This window comes from Paroedura picta, chromosome 3, assembly GCF_049243985.1.
Source record: "Paroedura picta isolate Pp20150507F chromosome 3, Ppicta_v3.0, whole genome shotgun sequence".
Classification (NCBI taxonomy): Eukaryota; Metazoa; Chordata; class Lepidosauria; order Squamata; family Gekkonidae; genus Paroedura; species Paroedura picta.
In genome coordinates, this window is record NC_135371.1 from 82,551,714 (window position 1) to 82,574,888 (window position 23,175).

The window sequence follows — 23,175 nt, forward strand, 5'->3', positions numbered from 1 at the left end:
TCATTTTGTTGGTGGTTAATAAAACAGCGCAGATACTGTTCAAGAATTTGGTTCACCCGTTCAGTCTGCCCGCTGGACTCAGGGTGGTAGCCCGATGTCAGGGCTTGCTCTATCCCCAGCAACTTCAAAGGCTCCCGCCAGAACTTGGCAACGAACTGTGGGCCCCGATCCGTGAGCAATCTCCTAGGAATTCCATGTAGGCGGATTATGTGGGTCACGAACATAGAAGCCAGTTTGGCCGCTGAGGGCAAGCCCGCACAGGGAATGAAATGGGCTTGCTTTGAGAATGCATCCACCACCACCCAAACTACAGTCTTGCCCTGGCTGGGAGGCAGGTCCGTAATAAAATCCATGGTGACATCGGACCAGGGACGGGCAGGGGTGGGCAGAGGCTGCAGCAGCCCTCGTTTCTTTCCTCCTGGGGGTTTGGAAACCAGGCAAGTGGGGCAGCCCTGCACGTATTTCTCCACATCGCTCCGTAACGTTGGCCACCAATAATGTCTCCTGACCAGGTGCAGAGTTTTCACGAAACCAAAATGTCCTGCGGTTTTCGCATCGTGACAAAGTTTTAAAATGTCCCCGCGCGCCGCCGCTGGAACGTAAAGGCGCTCCCCCTTGAAAAACAGGCCCCCCTTGTCGACTAGGTCAGGGCGGAGGGAGGCAAACTCAGAGTCCTGCAACACCTCCTTCTGAACCCACCCACCGGGAATCGGGTTTCCTTTCTTTGTTTGACTGCGCGTCACCGCTGCCATCCCCAATTGGGCGGGGGTGAAAACTGTGTCCACCAATGGGTCGCACTTACTGTTGTACTGGGGCAAGCGGGAGAGGGCGTCCGCCAAAAAGTTCATTTTGCCTGGCAGATGCTTAAGAGTAAAGTTGAAACGAGAGAAAAACTCTGCCCACCGCATTTGCTTGGCAGAAAGTGAGCGGGGCTGCTTGAGTGTTTGGAGATTTTTATGGTCTGTCCAAACTACAAACGGGACGGCAGACCCCTCCAACCAATGTCTCCAGGTGGCAAGCGCTAATTTTACTGCGGCTGCCTCTTTTTCCCAAATTGCCCAGTTGTGTTCTGCCCCGGAAAACTTCTTTGACAGATAGGCTAAGGGGTGCAACTTCCCATCCTCCCCCTCTTGTAGGATCACGGCCCCCATTGCCACATCCGAGGAATCTACTTGCACGGTAAATTGCTTTGTTGGGTCAGCATGGGCCAACACCGGTTCCGATGTAAAAAGTAGCTTCAGATTCTCAAAGGCTTCCTGACACCGGGGGGTCCACTGGAGTGGGGCGCCCGGTCGATTTGCCGCCTTTCCCCTCTCCTTTGTTTTCAACAAGTCAGTGAGCGGCAATGCCACCTTGGCAAAGCTGGGAATAAACGTTCTATAAAAGTTTGCAAAGCCTAAGAAGCTCTGGAGCTGCCTCCTCGTCCTGGGAGGTTCCCAGGCCAGTAAGTCACGCACTTTGCCCGGGTCCATTTCAATCCCCTCTTTGGAAACCCGGAAACCTAGAAACTCCACCGCGTCCCGGTGGAATTCACACTTCGAAAGTTTGGCAAACAGATGGTGCTTCCGCAGCCGGCTGAGCACTTCGCGGACTAATTTGGCGTGTTTGCCCACGTCTTCTGAATACACCAAAATATCGTCAATGTAAACCAACACCCCTTGATACAACAAATCATGCATAATTTCATTTATCATGTTCATGAACACGCCCGGAGTGCCGGCGAGGCCGAACGGCATACCGGTGTATTCAAATTGGCCCAAGGGGGTGTTAAAAGCAGTCAGGTACTCATGCCCCTTCTTTATACGGACTCTGTAATAGGCTTCTCTCAAGTCCAGTTTTGTAAAAATCCGGGCCCTCCCCAAATGTCCCAACAAGTCCTTAATCAAAGGCAACGGGTAAGCATTGCAGGTGGAAACAGCATTCAGCCCTCTGTAGTCCGTACAGAGGTGCAAGGACCCATCCTTCTTTTTCACAAAGAGGACCGGGGCAGCCAGGGGAGAAGTGGCCGGTCAGATAAATCCCCGGGCTAAGTTTTTGTCCAAGAACTCCCTAAGTTCCTTCATTTCTCTAGGGCTCATAGAGTACAGTTTGGCTTTGGGAAGTGGCTCCCCTTTCTTTAGCTCAATTGCACAGTCTGTTTTACGGTGGGGAGGTAGTTGGTCGCATTCGGCCTCTGCGAACACATCCGCAAAATCTCGATACTCCCGAGGGACAGCAGCCTCCCTGGCAGTCCCCACTGCGGCTACGGCTCTACAGCTTTGAGCGGGTTGGGGCTGCACATGCTGCTTACAACTAGACGATGAAAACTTCACTGTTCCTTTCTTCCACTTCACAGTGGGGTCATGTTCCCGCAACCAGTCCAGCCCCAGCATACACGGAAATGCGGAGTGGGGCGCTACTAGGGGTTGGATCTGCTCCCAATGTTTTTCAATGTCCAAGTCCATCGGGAGCGTTTTCACCGTAGCCTCCCCCCCTGGGGCACATTTCCCATCCAGTTGAGTAATGGGTAGGGGCTCCCCCAGAGGCACCTTCCCCACCCCCAAAGTCTCGGCTAGCGCTGGGCTAACTAGGGTTTTGGTACACCCCGAGTCCACTATGCAACGAACCCCCAATTTTCTCCCAGAGTTGGGCTCTGTGAGGGTCGCGGGCAAGAGGACCAGTGGAGAATCACTCACCGCGCGTCTGCCCCTGCCGGAGACCTGCTGGCGGGGCGCCTTCACAGCAGGCCGTCTTCGTTTCCCGACTGCTCCTCCGATTGAATTTCTTCATCCTGGCCGCTGCTGTCCTCCGATTCCTCCACCACGGTTGCAGCCCCAGCCGGAGCAAGCAGAGACTTGGCGCTTTTCTTCGGGACCGCGTTCTTGGTTGTGGAAGCTTTGGCTGGGGATCCCCCCGTCGACTTGGCATTGGGTGATGTCTTGGCTGGGCATTGAGCGAGAAAATGGCCAGCCTGGCCACAACCCAGGCATAGTCCCTATTCCATGCGCCGAGAGCGCTCGCTCGGTTCCAGCTTAGCCTTGGCTTGATTTTCTTAGGGGTAGAAGTCTTTCCACCCGTCTTGTCAGCAATTCCTTTATATTCGGCCGCCCGCTCCAGACGGCTTTCCATCTCCACTGCCAGCTGCACCCATCCCGACACGGTCAGTGGGTCTTCTAAAAGGAGACACTTGCTGGATAAATCTCCGGAGAGCCCCCCCACGAAGGCATGCACTCTCTGGGGCTCAGTCCAATCCGGCACCGCAGATGAAAGTTCCTTGAATTCCCGGGCATACTCGGCCACCATCATTTTCCCTTGCTTCAGGGCCTTAAGTTTCTTCTCCGCCGTCTCCTTTTCGAAAGGCTCCACATACATCAGGCGCATGGTTCTCAGGAAGTGATTGTAGTTACGGACGGCTCTCGGATTGTAACGATAGAGGTCCATGAACCACTTTGCCTTCCAGGCACTCTCCCACAAAACGAATGCGCTCAGCATCATTAAAAGTGAACCCCATGTCCATCATGTAGGCTTGGAGATGCACCAGGAACGACGGGAAGATTGACGGATCCCCCGAGAACTTGGCTTTAAACTTGTAGGTGCTCCGCATCTCCACCCCTCTGAGATGGGGAGGCAGGCGTCCCGGACCCCAATCCATCGGAGCGCGCGCTCCTCGACCAACACCTCGACCAACTCCTGCCGCTGCTCTCGCCGCCGCCGCTGCTCTCGCTGCCGCTGCCGCCTCAGCCGCTCCACCAGCATCAGCCGCCGCGCCGTCTGCCGCCCCGGCTCCCTCGGCAGCCGCCGCTCCTCTCCCCGCATCGGCCCCACCAAGGCCGTCGTCTTCTTCCTCCTGCAACTGCGCTGCTGCTCTCGCCGCCGCCAAGGCTGCGGCTTCGGCTTCGGCAGCGGCATTCATCGCCGCCTCCTCGCGCTCCCTCAGGGTGGGAAGATCTCCCAGCCTCTGGCCGCCGGGTTCGCGAAAGTCTACGTGCAATTTGCGCAGCAAGCGTCTCGCCTCACGCTGCTCTTCCGGATCCAACCGTCCCGACACATCCTGCAGCCAGCTGGTGACCTTGTCCAGTTTTTGTTGCAACTCGCGCACCTCAAAGGTGGACGCCATCCCTTGGCTGGGCACCCCCAGGGGCAGTTGCTCAGGCCACTGTTCATCACCCTTCAGGCGGTCATACCTCGAAAGACGCCTGCGTTCGGTGATGTGCTTTTCCAGGAATTCTGCATGACCCAGGGTTGCCTCTCCCAAGGCTCTGATCATGCCCGAGCTATACGAGCCCGCGCCGGCCAAATCACCCTGAGAGAGATCCCAATCCAGGCCTTCTTCCTGTTCAGTATAGATATTGCCTTCGTCCTGCATGTTGGCAGGCGAAAGGAGTTGTGAGATTTGACGTAATGTCAAGAGCTGAGAGAACTCACAACTAGCTTCTTAATGATCAGAAAGCTTTATTGAGAAGTACTACACGCATCAAGACTGGTGAAGTCAAATCTGACCTGAGTCCAGATTTGCTTCTTCTTATCAATACAATTCTCCCGCTCAAAACTTGAAAGTTCCCAAGGGAGGGGAGAAGGAGAGAAGAGGCACATGCAATTAAAACAGTGATACATTCTCATGGCCTTGACTGGGTGATAGCGAAACCGGGCCCAGCCGAGAGGCCGCAACAAGTGATAAGAGTTACAACAACATATATTTCACTTTTAATTGTTAGCATGAATACAGGACCTGTAGCAGCCAGGCGCCAAGCAATATAACTGTCATGGAAGAACTCAGGCTAATTTATGACAGAGATTCTACAATCCTGACAGCGCCAAGCAATATAACTGTCATGGAAGAAAGGTTAATTTATGGTAGGGTTTCTAACAATCCTGACATCCTTCCACCCTAACAAGGACCCCCCCACACACACTAGCGCGCATCCACTGGTCGAGGGCATTCAGGGAAGGCACGGTGGAAAGCTCGGAGGTGGCGGGGGGCTTTCACATTCTCCGCCTCCACCGACTCCCTTTCCCCCGAAGGGAAATCTTTCCAATCCACCAAATATTGGAGTCGGCCCTTGTGCACACGAGAGTCCAAGATCTGGTTGACCTCGTAGTGGGTGTCTTTGTCAATATAGACAGGCACTGGTGTTGAGAGCGGAGGGTGCCACACATCCGGCACAGGGGCTCGCCGCAGCAGGCTGGAATGAAAAACCGGATGCACATTCCTGTAAGTTTTAGGCAAACGCAATTCCACAGTCACAGCACTGATCAGTTTTACACTGGGAAAGGGCCCCACAAATTTGGGACCCAGTTTCTTAGACTGTTGCTGACAGCGTAAGTTTTTTGTAGACTGGTAGGCAAGGTCACCTACTTTCCAGGCTGGTGCAGGTGCACGTTTTTTGTCTACCTGGGACTTATAAGCTTGTTTAGCCTCCTCAAGGCTAGAGACAATATCAGGCCAACCTGCACTAATAGTTGCCGCCCATTTTGTGACTTCAGGGGCTTCAGCAGAAACTAATTCCCAGGTGGGTTCAGCAACCAAGTCTGTCCCGTACACCACCTTAAAGGGAGACACTCCAGTGGATGCATGTACCCCATTGTTGTAGGCAAACTCAGCAAGAGGCAAGAGGGCAACCCAATCATTTTGTTGGTGATTAATAAAACAACGCAGGTACTGTTCAAGAATTTGGTTCACCCGCTCAGTCTGCCCGTTGGACTCAGGGTGGTAGCCCGATGTCCGGGCTTGCTCTATCCCCAGCAACTTCAAAAGCTCCCGCCAGAACTTGGCAACGAACTGAGGGCCCCGATCCGTGAGCAATCTCCTAGGAATTCCATGTAGGCGGATTATGTGAGTCACGAACATAGAAGCCAGTTTGGCCGCTGAGGGCAAGCCCGCACAGGGAATGAAATGGGCTTGCTTTGAAAACGCATCCACAACCACCCAAACTACAGTCTTGCCCTGGCTGGGAGGCAGGTCTGTGATAAAGTCCATGGTGACATCGGACCAGGGGCGGGCAGGGGTGGGCAGAGGCTGCAGCAGCCCTCGTTTCTTTCCTCCTGGGGGTTTGGAAACCAGACAGGTAGGGCAGCCCTGCACATATTTCTCTACATCGATCCTTAGCGTTGGCCACCAATAATGTCTTCTGACCAGGTGCAGAGTTTTCACGAAACCAAAATGTCCTGCGGTTTTCGCATCGTGACAAAGTTTTAAAACGTCTCCGCGCGCCGCCGCTGGAACGTAAAGGCGCTCCCCCTTGAAAAACAGACCCCCCCTTGTCGACTAGGGCAGGGCGGAGGGAAGCAAACTCAGAGTCCTGTAACAACTCCTTCTGAACCCACCCACCGGGAATCGGGTTTCCTTTCTTTGTTTGACTGCGCGTCACTGCTGCCATCCCCAATTGGGCGGGGGTGAAAACTGTATCCACCAATGGGTCGCGCTTACTGTTGTACTTGGGCAAGCGGGAGAGGGCGTCCGCCAAAAAGTTCATTTTGCCTGGCAGATGCTTAAGAGTAAAGTTGAAACGAGAGAAAAACTCTGCCCACCGCATTTGCTTGGCAGAAAGTGAGCGGGGCTGCTTGAGTGTTTGGAGATTTTTATGGTCTGTCCAAACTACAAACGGGACGGCAGACCCCTCCAACCAATGCCTCCAAGTGGCAAGTGCTAATTTTACTGCGGCTGCCTCTTTTTCCCAAATCGCCCAGTTGCGTTCTGCCCCGGAAAACTTCTTTGACAGATAGGCTAAGGGGTGCAGCTTCCCATCCTCCCCCTCTTGTAGGATCACGGCCCCCATTGCCACATCCGAGGAATCTACTTGCACGGTAAATTGCTTAGTTGGGTCAGCATGGGCCAACACCGGTTCCGATGTAAAAAGTAGCTTCAGATTCTCAAAGGCTTCCTGACACTGGGGTCCACTGGAGTGGGGCGCCCGGTCGATTTGCCGCCTTCCCCCCGTCCTTCGTTTTTAACAAGTCAGTGAGCGGCAATGCCACCTTGGCAAAGCTGGGAATGAACGTTCTATAAAAGTTCGCAAAGCCTAAGAAGCTCTGGAGCTGCCTCCTAGTCCTGGGGGGTTCCCAGGCCAACAAGTCACGCACTTTGCCCGGGTCCATTTCAATTCCATCTTTGGAAACCCGGAACCCCAGAAACTCGACTGCGTCCCGGTGGAATTCGCATTTTGAAAGTTTGGCAAACAGATGGTGCTTCCGCAGCCGGCTGAGCACTTCGCGGACTAATTTGGCGTGTTTGCCCGGGTCTTCTGAATACACCAAAATATCATCAATGTAAACCAGCACCCCTTGATACAATAAATCATGCATAATTTCATTTATCATGTTCATGAACACACCTGGAGCGCCGGCGAGGCCGAACGCCATACCGGTGTATTCAAATTGGCCCAAGGGGGTGTTGAAAGCGGTCAGGTACTCATGCCCCTTCTTTATGCGGACCCTGTAATAGGCTTCTCTCAAATCCAGTTTTATAAAAATCCGGGCCCTCCCCAAATGTCCCAACAAGTCCTTAATCAAAGGCAAGGGGTAAGCATTGCAGGTGGAAACAGCATTCAGCCCCCTGTAGTCCGTACAGAGGCGCAGGGACCCATCCTTCTTTTTCACAAAGAGGACTGGGGCAGCCAGGGGGGAAGTGGCCGGTCTGATAAAACCCCTGGCTAAATTCTTGTCCAGGAACTCCCTGAGCTCCTTCATTTCCCTAGGGCTCATAGAATACCATTTGGCTTTGGGAAGCGGCTCCCCTTCTTCAGCTCAATTGCACAGTCTGTCTTGCGGTGGGGAGGTAGTTGATCGCATTCGGTCTCTGCAAACACATCCTCAAACTCTCGATACTCCCGTGGGAGGGCAGGCGCCCTAGCCGCCCCCACTGCGGCCACGGTTCGACAGCCCTGAGCGGGTTGGGGCCGCACATGCTGCTTGCAACTAGGAGACGAAAACTTCACTGTTCCTTTCTTCCACTTCACTGTGGGATCGTGTTCCCGCAACCAGTCCAGCCCCAACACATATGGAAATGCGGAGTGGGGCGCTACCAGGGGTTGGATCTGCTCCCAATGTTTTTCAATGTCCAAGTCCATCGGGAGCGTTTTCACTGTGGCCTCCCCCCCTGGGGCACATTTCCCATCCAGTTGAGTAATGGGTAGGGGCTCCCCCAGAGGCACCTTCCCCACCCCCAAAGTCTCGGCTAGCGCTGGGCTAACTAGGGTTTTAGTACACCCCGAGTCCACTATGCAACGAACCCCCAGTTTTTTCCCAGAGTTGGGCTCTGTGAGAGTAGCGGGCAAGAGAGCCAGGGGAGAGTCACTCACCGCGCGTTTGCCCCTGCCGGAGACCTGCTGGCGGGGCGCCTACATAGCAGGCCGTCTTCGTTTCCCGACTGCTCCCCCGATTGTATTTCTTCATCTTGGCTGCTGCCTTCCGATTCCTCCACCAGAGTCGCGGCTCCAGCCAGAGCAAGCAGGGACTTGGTGGTTTTCTTCGGGACCACTTTCTTGGTTGTAGAGGCTTTGACTGGGGTTCCCCCCGATGGCTTGGCACTAGACGAGGTCTTGGTTGGGCATTGGGCGAGGAAATGGCCAGCCTGGCCGCAGCCCAGGCATAATCCTTTTTCTATGCGCCGAGAGCGCTCGCTCGGTTCCAGTTTAGCTTTGGGCTTGGCTTTCTTAGGGGTAGAGGTCTTTCCACCCGTCTTGTCTGCAATTCCTTTATATTCAGCCGCCCGTTCCAGATGTCCTTCCATCTCTCCCGCCAGCTGCACCCATCCCAAAACGGTCAGAGGATCATCTAGAAGGAGGCACTTGCTGGACAGGTCTCCGGAGAGTCCCCCCACGAAAGCATGCACTCTCTGGGGTTCCATCCAATCCGGAACAGCTGAAGAAAGTTTTTTAAATTCTCGGGCATACTCTGCCACCGTCATTGTCCCTTGCTTTAGGACCTTGAGTTTCTTCTCCGCTGTCTCCTTCTCAAAAGGCTCCACGTACATCAAGCGCATGGTTCTCAGGAAGTGATTGTAGTTACGAACTGCTCTAGGATTGTAACGGTAGAGGTCCATGAACCACTTTGCCGCCTCTCCCTCCAAACACTCTCCCACGAAACGAATGCGCTCGGCATCATCATTGAAAGTGAACCCCATGTCCATCATGTAGGCTTGAAGATGCACCAGGAACGACGGAAAAGTTGACGAATCACCCGAGAACTTGGCTTTAAACTTGTAGGTGCTCTGCATCTCCACTCCCCTGAAATGAGGGGGCAGACGCCCCGGGCCCCAATCCATCGGAGCCCGCGCTCCACGACCGACACCTCGACCAACTCCTGCCGCTGCTCTCGCCGCCACCGCTGCTCTCGCTGCCGCCGCTGCTCTCACTGCCGCCGCGGCTCTGCCTGCTGCCACCGCTTCAGCCGCTCCACCAGCCGCCGCCGCTGCTCCGTCCACTGCTCCAGCCCCGTCAGCAGCCGCCGCTGCAATTTGTAATCCACCGGCTCCTACTCCAGCAGCCAGTCCTTGGGCCACGACTTGACCCAAACCCTGGAGTCCCGCTCCTCTCCCGGCATCGGCCACACCGAGGCCGTCTTCTTCTTCTTCCTCCTCCTGCAGTTGCGCCGCCGCTCTCGCCGCCGCCAGGGCAGCGGCTTCAGCTTCGGCGGCGGCATTCATCGCCGCCGCCTAGCGCTCCCTCAGGGTGGGAAGATCCCCCAGCCGTTGGCCGCCGGGCTCGCGGAAGTCTGCTTGCAACTCGCGCAGCAAGCGTCTCGCCTCGCGCTGCTCTTCAGGATCCAACCGTCCCGATACTCCCTGCAGCCAGCTGGTCACCTTGTCGAGTCTCTGCTGCAACTCCCGCACCTCGAGGGTGGACGCCATCCCTTGGCTGGACACCCCCACAGGCAGTTGATCAGGCCACTGCTCATCACCTGTCAGGTGGTCGTACTTCGATAGACGCCTGCGTTCGGTGATGTGCCTTTCCAGGAAATCCGCGTGACCCGGGGTCGCATCTCCCAAGGCTCTGGCCATGCCCGAACTAAACGAGCCCGCGCCGGCCACTTCGCCCTGAGAGAAGTCCCACTCCAGGCCCTCTTCCTGCTCGGTATAGATATTGCCTTCGTCCTGCATGTTGGCAGGCGAAAGGTGTTGTGAGATTTGACTTAATGTCAGACGTTGAAAGAACTCACAACTAGCTTCTTAATAATAAGAAAGCTTTATTGAGAAGCACTACATACATCTAGACTGGCGAAGTCAAATCTGGCTTGAGGGCAGATTTGCTTCTTCTTATCAATACAATTCTCCCGCCTAAAACTTGAAAGTTCCCAAGGGAGGGGAGAGGGAGAGAAGAGACACTTGCAATTAAAAACAGTGATACATTCTCATGGCCTTGACTGTCTTCCACAGTTGATAGTGAAACCAGGCCCAGCCGAGAGGCCCCAGCAAGTGATAAGGGTTACAACAACATACATTTCACTTTCTACTTGTTAGCATGATTACAGGACCTGGAGCAACCAGGCGCCAAGCAATATAACTGTCATGGAAGAACTCAGGCTAATTTATGGCAGGGTTTCTAACAATCCTGACAATTAGGCTCTTCTACAGGGAGTCCTTCCTTCTCATGAGGTAGCCAAAGTATTTGAGTTTCATCTTCAGGATCTGGCCTTCTAAGGAGCAGTCAGGGCTGATCTCCTCTAGGACTGACCGGTTTGTTCGCCTTGCAGTCCAAGGGACTCGCAAGAGTCTTCTCCAGCACCAGAGTTCAAATGCCTCAATTCTTTGACGCTCGGCTTTCCTTATGGTCCAACTTTCGCAGCCATACATTGCAACTGGGAATACCATAGCCTTGACTAGATGCACTTTAGTTGGCAGGGTGATGTCACTGCCTTTGAGGATGCTGTCTAGATTTGCCATAGCTTTCCTCCCCAAGAGCAAGCGTCTTTTAATTTATTTGCTGCAGTCCCCATCTGCAGTGATCTTAGAGCCCAGGAAAATAAAATCTGTCACTATCTCCATTTCTTCCCCATCTATTTGCCAGGAATTGAGAGGGCCGGAGGCCATGATCTTTGTTTTATTGATGTTGAGTTTCAAGCCAACTTTTGCACTCTCCTCCTTCACCCGCATCAACAGGCTCTTTAGTTCCTCTTCACTTTCTGCCATTAGAGTGGTATCATCTGCATATCTGAGGTTGTTGATATTTCTCCCTGCAATCTTGATCCCAATTTGTGACTCCTCTAATTCCACCTTTCTCATGATGTGCTCCGCATACAAGTATACAGCCTTGCCAAACTCCTTTCTCAATTTTGAACCAATCAGTGATTCCATGTTCAGTTCTCATTGTTGCTTCTTGACCTGCATATAAGTTTCTCAAGAGACAAATAAGATGCTCTGGTATTTCCATCTCCTTAAGAACTTGCCACAATTTGTTGTGCTCCACACAATCAAAGGCTTTAGTATAGTCAATGAAGCAGAAGTAGATGTTATTCTGGAACTCCCTAGCTTTCTCCATGATCCAGTGTATGTTGGCAATTTGATCTCTAGTTCCTCTACCTCTTCGAAATCCTGCCTGTACTTCTGGAAGTTCTCGGTCCACATATTGCTGGAGCCTAGCTTGTAAAATTTTGAGCATAACTTTTCTAGCATGAGAAATGAGTGCAATGGTGCAGTTGTTTGAACATTCTTTGGCATTGCCCTTCTTTGGGATTGGAATGTAAACTGACCTTTTCCAATCCTGTGGCCATCGTTGAGTTTTCCAAATTTGCTGGCATATTGAGTATAGCACTTTTACTGCATCGTCTTTTAAGATTTTGAATAGTTCAACTGGAATGCTGTCACCACCACTAGCTTTATTGTTGCTCAGCCTTCCTAAGGCCCATTTGACTTCACATTCCAGGATGTCTGGCTCCAGGTCAGTAACTACCCCATTGTGGTTATCAGGGATGTTAAGCTCGCTCTTGTATCGTTCTTCTGTATAATTTTGCCACCTTTTTAAAATCTCTTCTGCTTCTGTGAGGTCCCTACCATTTTGGTCCCTTATCATACCCATCTTTGCATGAAACGTTCTCTTCATATCTCCAATTTTCTTGAAAAGATCTCTGGTCCTCCCCATTCTATTGTTTTCTTCTATTTGTTTGCACTGTTCGTTTAAGAAGGCATTCTTATCTCTTCTAGCTTTTCTCTGGAATTCTGCATTCAATTGGGTGTATCTTTCTTTCTCTTTCTCCCTTGCCTTTCACTTCCCTTCTCTCCTTAGCTATTTGTAAAGCTTCCTCAGATAGCCATTTTGATTTCTTGCATTTCTTTTTCTTTGGGATGGTTTTAGTTGCTACCTCTTGTACAATGTTGCAAACCTCCATCCATAGTTCTTCAGGCACTCTGTCTATCAAATCTAATTCCTTAAATCTATTTGTCACTGTTACCCTAGAGGTAGCCCATAATGGAAGGGTGCCCCACACAGAGATACCTTCATGCACAGAAGCCCATGACTGGACACTTAGCAGGTTGGCACACACAGAAACCAGCCTGGAAGAGACTGACTATGGAGTCAGTAGGGCCCCTTATGAAACCTAGGAAGCCAGGCTAGGGGTCCATCTTGTTTGGGCTTCACTAGATTTCTTAATTTCCTTCTTGCCCAACTGACTGAGCTAAATGTGTACGTTATCTCAATCACCCCCCCCCCCCCAGCCAAAGACCATTAGACTATCTACAGGAAAGGAATATCCCTTCAAGGTACTAACTGCAACTTCTTTTGTCTCTCTTGTCCAGTGTAATTTCTGCCTAGCAGCATCTCTTATCCCCAAATGTCTTCCCCCCAGTCCTTCCTGATAAAACAAAGACAGGGCCACTAGCGACACATTACACCTAGCCAAGGTATTGTTCTACTTGATGAGATTACTTCACACCTCCCACTCTAGTGACATCACAGTTCAAACTCACCTATCAGGTACACATAATATCAGAGACGAATCAACAATCACGGACCTCCCAGTGGGCAGTCTCTGGGGCTGGCCCGGGAATTTCAAACACTATATCAAGACTTCCGCACACCCTGTGTGCGTGTGTGTGTTGTGTTATCCACACCCGGTATCCTATCCACCCCTGATGTCGTCAACCCTGTGTCTGGGCTGTTTGGATCCAAGAAAGGTGCAGTATCTTGAACTTGTCCCCCTGTAGAACTTAGTGAACTTGTCCCCCTGTAGAACTTAGTGTATGTATGGTTTTTGCTTCTGTGTGTGTTTTGAATGTAACCCTGATATTTTCCCAAAATAAATCCCGAGTGTAAGCTTTTGTCTTCTTCATTTAAAAAGGGTTTCTTCCAGGGAAAGGACCCCGTAAAAATTGGTAGTAAAAGATCCTGCGTTACCCAGCCTCTTGCTATATTCATGATTCGCCAGCTATTTGGGTAACATCACCTCTACTGTATATTCGTCAGGGATATGATTTAGTTCATACCTGAGTGGCCTAGTGTTTCTCCCTACTTTCTTCAATTTAAGCCTAAATTTTGCAACAAGAAGCTGATGATCTGAACCCCATTCAGCTCCTGGTCTTGTTTTTACTGACTGTATAGAACTTCTCCATCTTTGGCTGCAGAGCACATAGTCAATCTGATTTCTGTGTTGACCTTCTGGTGATGTCCATGTGTAGAGTCGTCTCTTGGGTTGTTGGAAAAGAGTGTTTGCTATGACCATTGTATTCTCTTGACAAAATTCTACCAGCCTGTGCCCTGCTTCATTTTGTACTCCAAGGCCAAACTTGCCTGTTATCCCGGTTATCTTTTGGCTTCCTACTTTAGCATTCCAATCCCCCATGATGATAAGTACATCATTTTTTGGCGTTGCTTCTAGAAGGTGTTGTAGGGCTTCATAGAACTGGTCAACTTCATCCTCTTTTGCAGCAGTGGTTGGGGCATAGAGCTGGATTACTGTGATGTTGAATGGTTTGCCTTGGATTCGAACTGAGATCATTCTGTCATTTTGGGGATTGTATACCAAGACTGCTTTTCCTACTCTTTTATTGATTATGGCTACTCCATTTCTTCTGTGAGATTCTTGTCCACAGTAGTATACTTGATGGTCATCTGAATTAAATTCACCCATTCCTGTCCATTTTAGTTCACTGATTCCTAAAATGTCGATGTTCAGTCTTGTCATCTCTTGTTTAACCACGTCCAGCTTGCCTTGATTCATGGATCTGACGTTCCAGGTTCCTATGGAATAAAAATGTTTACAGCATTGGACTGTCTTTTCGCCACCAGTTACTTCCACAACTGAGCATCCTTTCGGCTTTGGCCCAGTCACTTCATTCATTCTGGCGCTACTCATACTAGCCGTCTGCTCATCCCCAGTAGCATATTGGACACCTTCCGACCTGAGGGGCTCATCTTCCGGCGTCATATCGTTTTGCCTTTTGAACTTGTCCATTGGGTTTTCATGGCAAAGATACTGGAGTGGTTTGCCATTTCCATCTCCAGTGGATCACCTTTTGTCAGAGCTCTCTGCTCTGATCTATCCGTCTTGGGTGGCCCTGGACGGCATAGCTCATAGCTTCATTGAGCTATGCAAGCCCCCTTGCCACGGCAAGGCAGCGGTCCTTGAAGGGGTTCCCAGTTAGTCAGGGATTTTCTGATTGGATTTAGTAGTTTACATATAAAACAAAGCAAATCCCATCCATGGCTGGTTTTGAAATTCAGGCTGATCAGACAGAAAACTCTTTTTAAAAAGCTACTGAAACAGACTGACTTATTTATTTATTATGTATTTATTTATTAGATTTTTAGCCCACCACTCTCTGGAGTCTCCAGAGAAAGTATGTAAACATATATAGAACCGTAGCATGCAGGGGTTTAAACCTAATTTGTTTGCATGCTGCCATGGTGTTCAGAAGGCTCAAGAGGGCTTAAGGTTTCCTTAGTAGCAGCTCTAATATCCCAGACAAGTCTGATCTTATCAGAGCTGAGAAAATAAGCAAAGCAGGTTCTTGGATGGGAGACCACCAAGGTTGACTGGGGTTGCTATGCAGAGGAAAGCAATGGCAAACCATGTCTGCTCATGTGGTTCGTAGATAGAAAACCACCAGTGAACCCAGAACATGGAGCAAGCCTTCATAAGCAACTGCAGGATGGTTTCACAGCTCTTGAACCGTATTGCTCCAAACCCTGAAATTCTGTGTATTTAGTACATTCTCAAGTGATTAGAAAATTCTAATCTAGTAGTTCTGAACTTGGGTGCTTTCCCAGGCTTCCTTTGTTACAGACTGTTACGTTCTTCTTACAGTTGGACATGTTTTCTGCTACAGCCTATTTCTAGCAGAGATCAGATAAGAACAGGATTTCTTCCAAAGGCTGTGCAGAAGAAGCTGTGATTAAGATTTCAGGGAACTAAATCTACAGCATTTAGATTTTGCATAAGGGCAGATAAAGCCATGTTATTTTCACCCCGTCTCCAGCTGAGTCCCCAAACTGTTCCCACATGTATGTTCACAATTTTCAGAAATATCAAGTAGTCCTGTTATATTCTGAGATAGGGTTATATAATAAAATTTAAATTTAAATATGCATAGGCTCAGGATGTTCAAACATTCTATAGCTATGTGTATCTGAATAGCTTTGTTATATACAGAACAATTGTCTAATCAAATGTTCAGCACTTAAACTAGATTGCTGTAGTGCAAGCTGTGTGCTATAGCAATCACTTTGTCAGTCTCAGCTGTATGGAAATCTACTGTAATAACTCCTGTCGGCTTCTGCTTTATTGGGGACTATTGTAATTATCTCTGTCAATTCAATGCCATGAACTATTTTTCCCTTGCAGTGGAGCAGAGATGGGGAAAGTCAAGCACAGTGAAGTTTACTCCTTTCTGTAACTTTCCTCCAAATGCCTAGGCTGGGCCAATTTAGCACCTGTAATAGCCTAAGGCTAGAAATTTACTGCCATGTTACATTATAGCCCAGGTATTGCAGGAAACATTTATTTAAAATATTATATCCCACCGTATTTCTTTAGACCCAAGACATCAATGCAACTATAGGTCAGAAAGCCTTGAATGGATCCTATGAAAGTTGTCCCACATTGGCCTATTGACCATTTATGCACTGGGAACTTCACTGCCCCAGCTCCCATGCAGAAGTACAAATCGAGGATGGTTGAGGTACACCAGGCCAAATGCTCTCCATGTAGGTGCAGGAAGAGGTGGGGCAACCTGCCATGACTAAAACTCCAGCCTGCAGTCTGGTGTGAAACCTCCAGTGTGTAAACGGTCAATGAGTCTCAAGAGCAGAATGTTGAGACAGTTATTGCATGCCTCTTATTACACTCTTGGTTTTTTTCACTTTCAGCAGTTGTGGTTGATGAACAGGGAGTCTTCCTTCTGAGACAAAAGCTATCCTCGGAGGAGACAAAGCTAATTTGATAATTGGTACCCATAAGGAAAAAGGAAAGCCGCAAGAGTACATAACATCCATTCTCAAACCCAGGGGCAAATTCCTTGCCAAGTTATTACCAAACTCACACCCTATTTCTGATTTTAACAAAGTCACCTATCTGTTATCAGATGTCGACCCATATATATCTCATATAGGGTGGCACTTTTCGCTCTGGCTGCCAGGAAGATCCAAACTAATGCATTTTTACAGGAGCCTCCACCTTGATACACCATTTTATCCCTCTTATTGTAACCCAGTAGTCCATGTTTACAATTTTATGTATGCAATATTGGAGAAATATTGTTTTATTCATATTTGTACCATATTAATTGTGCTTTGTAATGGCCTTTGGCTCTATACAATAAATGTTATCGTATCATACATAACATCCATTCAAGCAGCACACTACCTGCTTGGAGACCATCTTTGAAGGATTGCCAGTTAAGCTGAAAGGGAAAAAATTGGGTTAATGATGATAATCAGGTACTGAGAAAAAATTAGTCTTGAGAGAAAGGTAAATAAGCTATACTGTTGTTTGGTTGGTAGTAACCACTAGCTGTTGTTAGTTTCTGGGTAGAAACACAGAGTGCTTAATGTTAGTTGTAACTTAGTCCAAGTATATATCTTATGTTCAGTTATCTTGTGCCTAAAACATACCAATTCTGTTGTTTCTTGAGGAGTGAGCTGTGGCTCAGTGGAGGCACTTCAGGTCCCAGGTTTAATCTCTGGTTTAGAAGATCAGAGAAGGTGCCTGGGACCCTGAGGAACCAGTGCAACTGAGGAAACAATACTGACCTTGTTAGACCAGTGGTTTGATTTAGTAGTCCTATGCTTATGTTGCAGTGAAATAATGAACATCCTGCATGTGCATGGCATACATCTCATAGAATCATAGAGTTGGAAAGGGCATCCTCAGTCCATCTAATCCAACCCCCTTCACTGGGCAGGAACTCACAATCCTATCACTCATCCACTGTAACCTGCCACTCCCTTGAACCTTCACAGAATCAGCATCTCTCAGATGGCCAGCCTCTGTTTAAAAATTTCCAAAGATGGAGGACCCACCACTTCCCAAGGAAGTCTGTTCCACCGAGAAACCACTCTGTCAGGAACGCCTTCCATATGTTTAGATGGAATTTCTTTTGAATTAATTTCATCCCATTCATTCTGGTCTGTTCCTCTGGGGCAAGAGAGAACAATTCTGCTCCATCCTCCATATGGCACCCTTTTAAATACTTGAAGATGGTTATCAGATCCCCTCTCAGTCATCTCCTCTGTAGGCTAAACAGACCAAGCTCTCCCAACCTTTCCTCATACCTCTTGGTCTCCAAACCACTCACCTTCTTTGTTGCCCTCCTCTTTACATTTGTCCCTATTGAATTTCATTTTATTCAGTTTAGACCAGTTCTCAAACCTATCAAGATCACCCTGTACTCTGATTCTGTCTTCTGTTGTGTTTGCTACCCCTCCAAGTTTAGTATCATCTGCAAATTTAATAAGTATACCCTCTAATCCTTCATCCAAATCATTTATAAATATGTTGAATAACACAGGACCCGGGACACACCACTTGTTACTCTTCTCCAAGAGGATGCTGAACCATTTACAAGTACCCTTTGGGTACGATCTATTAACCAGTTACTGATCCACCTGACAGAATTATCGCATTTTACCAGCTTGTCAACAAGAATATCATGTGGAACCTTATCAAAAGCTTTACTGAAATCCAGAAACTATGTCTACAGCATTCACCTAATCCAGCAACCTAGTTACTTTCTCGAAAAAAGAGATAAGGTTAATCTGACATGACTTGTTCTTGCAAAACCCATGCTGAGTCTTTGAAATTACAGCTCTCTGTTCCAGCTGCTCAAGGACCGACTGATGATATGTTCCAAAATTATGCCAGCTACAGATGTCAGACTGACAGGTCAATAGTTACCCGGATCCTCCTTTTTCTCTTTCTTGAAGATGGGGACAACATTTGTCCTCCTCCAATCTTCTGGCACCTCACCTGTTCTCCAAGAACTGTCAAATAGAATGGACAGAGGTTCAGAGATTACATCTGCAAGTTCTTTTAGTAGGAACAAACATCTGTTTGTAGGAAGGAGCCAATGCAGGTTCACTCTACAAATGAAATTGTGAAACAGTGCCTGGATAAATCTAGCCTTTAAAACACATGTTGATCTGTACATGTACTGAATGTAACATGATAACTCTTCAGTACATGTATAAAGAGGAACAGTTGGTTCTTATTTGCCACTTTTCTCTTCCAGAAGGAGTCTCAAAGAGGCTTACAATCTCCTTCCCTTTCCTCTCCCCATAAGAGACACCCTGTGAGGTGGGTGAGCTGCGAGAGCCCTGATATTACTGCTTGGTCAGAACAGCTTTACCAGTGCTGTGGTGAGCCCAAAGTCACCCAGCTGGCTGCATGTAGAGGAATGGGAAATTAAACCCAGTTCACCAGATTATAAGTCAGGACTCCAAACCACTATACCAAGCTGGCTTTCTTGAAAGAAAATCAAATGTACATTGAACATGGATTGTATGTGTATCCACTTTAACTTCTGAACTAAGCTTCTGTAAGGCAGCTTCATGTGTTCATGTTGAATCTTGGACAACAAATTCTTCATTTCCACCCTGATCCCAGATGTATCTAAACAATAATGATGAATATTAATAGAACTGCCAGCTAAGATTGCTTTAGATCTCAGTCTCTCATTCCCATATGAATGTCAATTTCCATGCTAGGGGAGATCAAAAATCCCTCTATTTCTGGAATCTTTCTACAACGGGTAAACTAGGCTTTCTCAACCAGGGTTTGATGAAACCTTGGGGTTTCTTGACAGTTCCAAGAGGGTGGGAGTTAATTTTCTAATATATTTTTTAAATTTGTTAAAGATTTATTTGGTGATATGACCATATATGGTCATGTCGACCCATCCTCCCAAAATGGCCAATAATGGACCTGTAGGGAGTGGGAAGGGGGGTGGGTATGTACAAAGTTCTGCTTCCCAATCATATTCTGCACCATCACACCACTTCTGGCATTTCTCAAACTGAAGAATGTTTCAGGAGTTTCTCAATGGCAAAAAAAGTTGGAAAAGGCTGGACTAGGCCAATATGTCAGGGATATTTTGAAACAAAATGAGAATTTGAAATGTATTTGCTCTTGGTTATCTGCAGCTTGTGGTTGTCAAAGGTATACTGCCTCTGAATGTGGAGGTTGCTCGTCATTTGCATTCTGTCGAGTGCTGAAATGTGAGGGCAGAGTGAATTCACATTTGTAACTGAGCACTTGGTTTGAGCACTTCTCCGTGTGCTCAGATTGCCAGCCTGCCGCCAATGAACTGAGTGACAAGATAAGTTTGGTTCATCTTATTATGCAACTAAATAAGATGGAGAGTCAAGATCAGATCCTCATCTCTTTAAATTTATATAAATAGCACTCAGTGGGGATGAAGTCTGGATGGAGATCACAATAATGGCCATGATGAAATAGAACTGAGTACATCACCATATGGTCAGCTGCAATGTAAATTTATGTTCTGTTTGTCTCGGTGCACACAAAGGATCTAATAATGGCTATAAGTTTACCCCTCCTCTAGTATGAATACATACCTTTTCTCCCTCTTTTGGCTTCTATCCAAATGTTGTTTCTATTGCATGACAATATCCAGACACAAACCATTCTGTTCTGAAATATTACAACTGTTTATGCTTCTGTGTGATTCCAGGACCCTTTGTGAGGGAGACCATGTTCACGTTTGTGCTTTGTGAATTTTTAAGTTATATACTGCCACTCCCCGAATGATCTCGCAGCGGTTTATATCATAAAACATTAAAATATATAAAACCCCAATAAAAGCTTCCCAAATTTAACAACAACAAAGCAACAACCAAGGTGGTAGTGAACACATTCTCTTAGTCCCAACTATCTCACCTTGTCCAGCCCAGTGTCTGAGTTCTTTCCCAGTGAGGTGGGAGGCAATCTAATAGACCATGGGGGAGGGGGGATCGTTAGTTGGAATACCAGGCCTCAACCATACACCTGGCGGAAAAGCTCCATCTTGCAAGCCCTCAGCTCTTCTGGGAGCTCATTCCAGCAGGTTGGGGCCAGGACCAAAAAGGCCCTGGCCTGGGTTGAGGCCAGGTGAATGTCCTGGGGGCCCGGGACAACCAGTAAATTAATACCTGCAGAGTGAAGGGCTCTGTGGGGGGGGGGCATAAGCAACCAAGCGGTCTCACAGGTAGGTGAGACCCAGGTCGCATATGACTTTAAAGGTTAATACCTTGAACTTGAGGACCCTAGAAGCTGCATTTTGTACCACCTGTAACTTCCGGATCAAAGACAAGGGCAGGCCCATGTAGAGCGAGTTACAGAAGTCTAATCTGGAAGAGTGACCATTGGATCACTGTTTTCTCCAAGAATACTAGGAGCTGGTCCGAATGCTATCTCTGTTATCATTCTGCAAAACAAAATAGGTGGCTTGGTGGGAGCAGGGAAAATATAGATAAGGCTGAGTTGGGTGATCCCGTTCCCGGCTCCTGTACTTGCACTCTGTTGCACAAATCAAGTATGTTCAAATCTGATGATAGAGGTGAAGGAGCCTTTTTTAATGAGTGAGAAATTTATTCTGGCTGGTAACCTAATCAATTTTTTTCTTTACAGTGAGACTTCATGACAGCATATCAGAAGAGGCACACCACTACCTGATATTTGACCTGTAAGTGTTAGTGGTAAATACAGAACTCCTCATAGGTATGTGGAGTATTTTGTCTTACCTCGTCCATCTCACAACTGCAAACACATACACACCTGCACAAGGAGCCTTTTTCTCCGTTAAGTTCAATGTGCTATGATAAAACTTTGTACAATTTTGGTACCTGTGGCAATGGGCTTGAACTACGTGTAGAGTGGCATCAGCTGGATATCAGGATAATTTTTTTTCACTGTCAGAGTAGTTCAGCAATGGAATCGGCTGCCTAAGGAGGTGGTGAGCTCCCCCTCACTGGTAGCCTTCAAGCAGCGGCTGGACAGCTACTCATCCTGGATACTTTAGGCTGATCCCACGTTGAGCAGGGGGTTGGACTAATGACCTGTATGGCCCTTACCTATATGAACCTATGATTCTGACAATTTCTGCACAGAGGGGTAAAATACGCGTGGCCTCCTGCTTGCAAATGCAGGATGGTAAACCTTGTATTTGCAGGAGACCCCTCCTGTCTCTGCCCCATCATGGCTTTTTGCCTCCCGATGAGGCTGCAAGGGAAAACAAGCGGAACTACTCCCCCGTGCTCCTTGGCTTGTCAATCACAAGTAAAAAATTACTCAGAGCAGGAAATAAAGAGAGGAGGGCAGGCGTGAGGGTGGGACAATGCTGCATCACATCTTTTCACCCCCAAATAGGCTTGCCTCTGGTTGCTCACCAATGGGATGCAAGATAAAAAGTGGCAAATTCACTTTTTGTGATTTCTCTCATCCCAACGCAAATCCGGGCAAAATGAGAACCAGCCCCTGGACAGCCTGGGGATGCAGGCAACACGATGTAGAGGGGGCTCTAAAACCCGTCAGCAACCAGAGGCTGTCCAGGAACAGATTCCTCATGTGGAAACGTTTTCTACGTACACTTATTTTTCCCCATCCCATAAGTATCAAGTCCAACAGGCAAAATGCATTTGACTACAGCAGATGGTGGCACAAAAGAAATGAGAATATACAGCATAGTCAGTGATGGTTCTGCTGGACTAGTTATAACTTTCTTAAAGAGTAAACTATTTTCTTTCTCTTTCCTCTGGTGAGACATCATTGATGGATCTTAGGATCAATTAGGATGGAATTCCATGATCTTGTTTCTTTACATTTCTTTAAAAAGTAGCCACACTGTACAGAACCCCAAATGGTGTAGGAACATGGTGCTAAGACTTACCCTCTCTATCCATTCTGTTACCACTCCTAACAAAGCTGCAGAAAGGAAAACATGGACTTAGCATGAATTTCCATTCCCAGTGATTCTGAAGTTAAGACACTTGGAAAAGAACAAAACATTGAGGAAATGTCATAGTAGATCCTTCCTTCACAGTAACTACATTTCAATCTTCTTATTGGTATACTAGATTCAAAGCCCGTTCATGAGAACGGGCTGTGAAAGACCCTTTCCTCGTGTGCTTCTAGGCCCGAGGGGAAGGCCTCCTTCTTTACTCATGGTGTCCTGGCGCTTCCCTGTGGTTTTCTGGTCTGTCCTGGGGAGGGCCTCGAAGCCTTACTGGCCTGTGCTGGTAAGGGCCTAGATTGTGCCCTCACCCGATTGGCTAGAACTGCTGTCTGTCCTGGTGATGGGCCAATCAGAATGCGCCCCTAACCCAGACTGGCCCCACCCAATCTCTGCCCACTTAGCCCTTAGCCAAGTATGAATACAGCGAAAGCTGTATAAAGATATTCAGTGCAGTTTTGTTTCAATTTTAGTTAGTTCAAATATGGTGAGATGATCCTCATTCCTTTGGTTTTTCCTTTTCTCAAAAAAGCATTGTACATATCAGTTTATTGTAACCTATTCTATTTGACTGATTTTATAGTTATAGGTTAGGATGGAAGATCTGCTGCGGGGTATTTCAGAAATAAGATTGAAGGAGTCCTGATCACCTTGGAGTTAGGCCAGTCATGTGATAAATCAAGTGGGTGAGATAAGGATGAGATTAATACTGACCAACAGGCAAGAGTTGGTGGATGAGGTGGTGGGGACCCTAGGGGGAAGTGACCATGTCCTCATAGAATTCCTTTTGAGATGGGGAGCCAAGGAAGCTTGTAGCTAGA

The 23,175-nt window shown here is 48.2% G+C and overlaps 1 protein-coding gene across 3 annotated transcripts in view; it reads left to right on the plus strand.

Annotated features, from left to right (window-relative positions):
* CAMK2A (calcium/calmodulin dependent protein kinase II alpha) overlaps nt 1-23,175 on the plus strand; it is a 258,280-nt gene that overhangs the window by 144,967 nt on the left and 90,138 nt on the right. For all 3 annotated transcript variants that reach the window (XM_077326579.1, XM_077326581.1, XM_077326580.1), the window contains exon 4: nt 21,034-21,088. In XM_077326579.1, the coding sequence (XP_077182694.1) occupies nt 21,034-21,088 (55 nt within the window). The remainder of the gene's footprint in view (nt 1-21,033; nt 21,089-23,175) is intronic.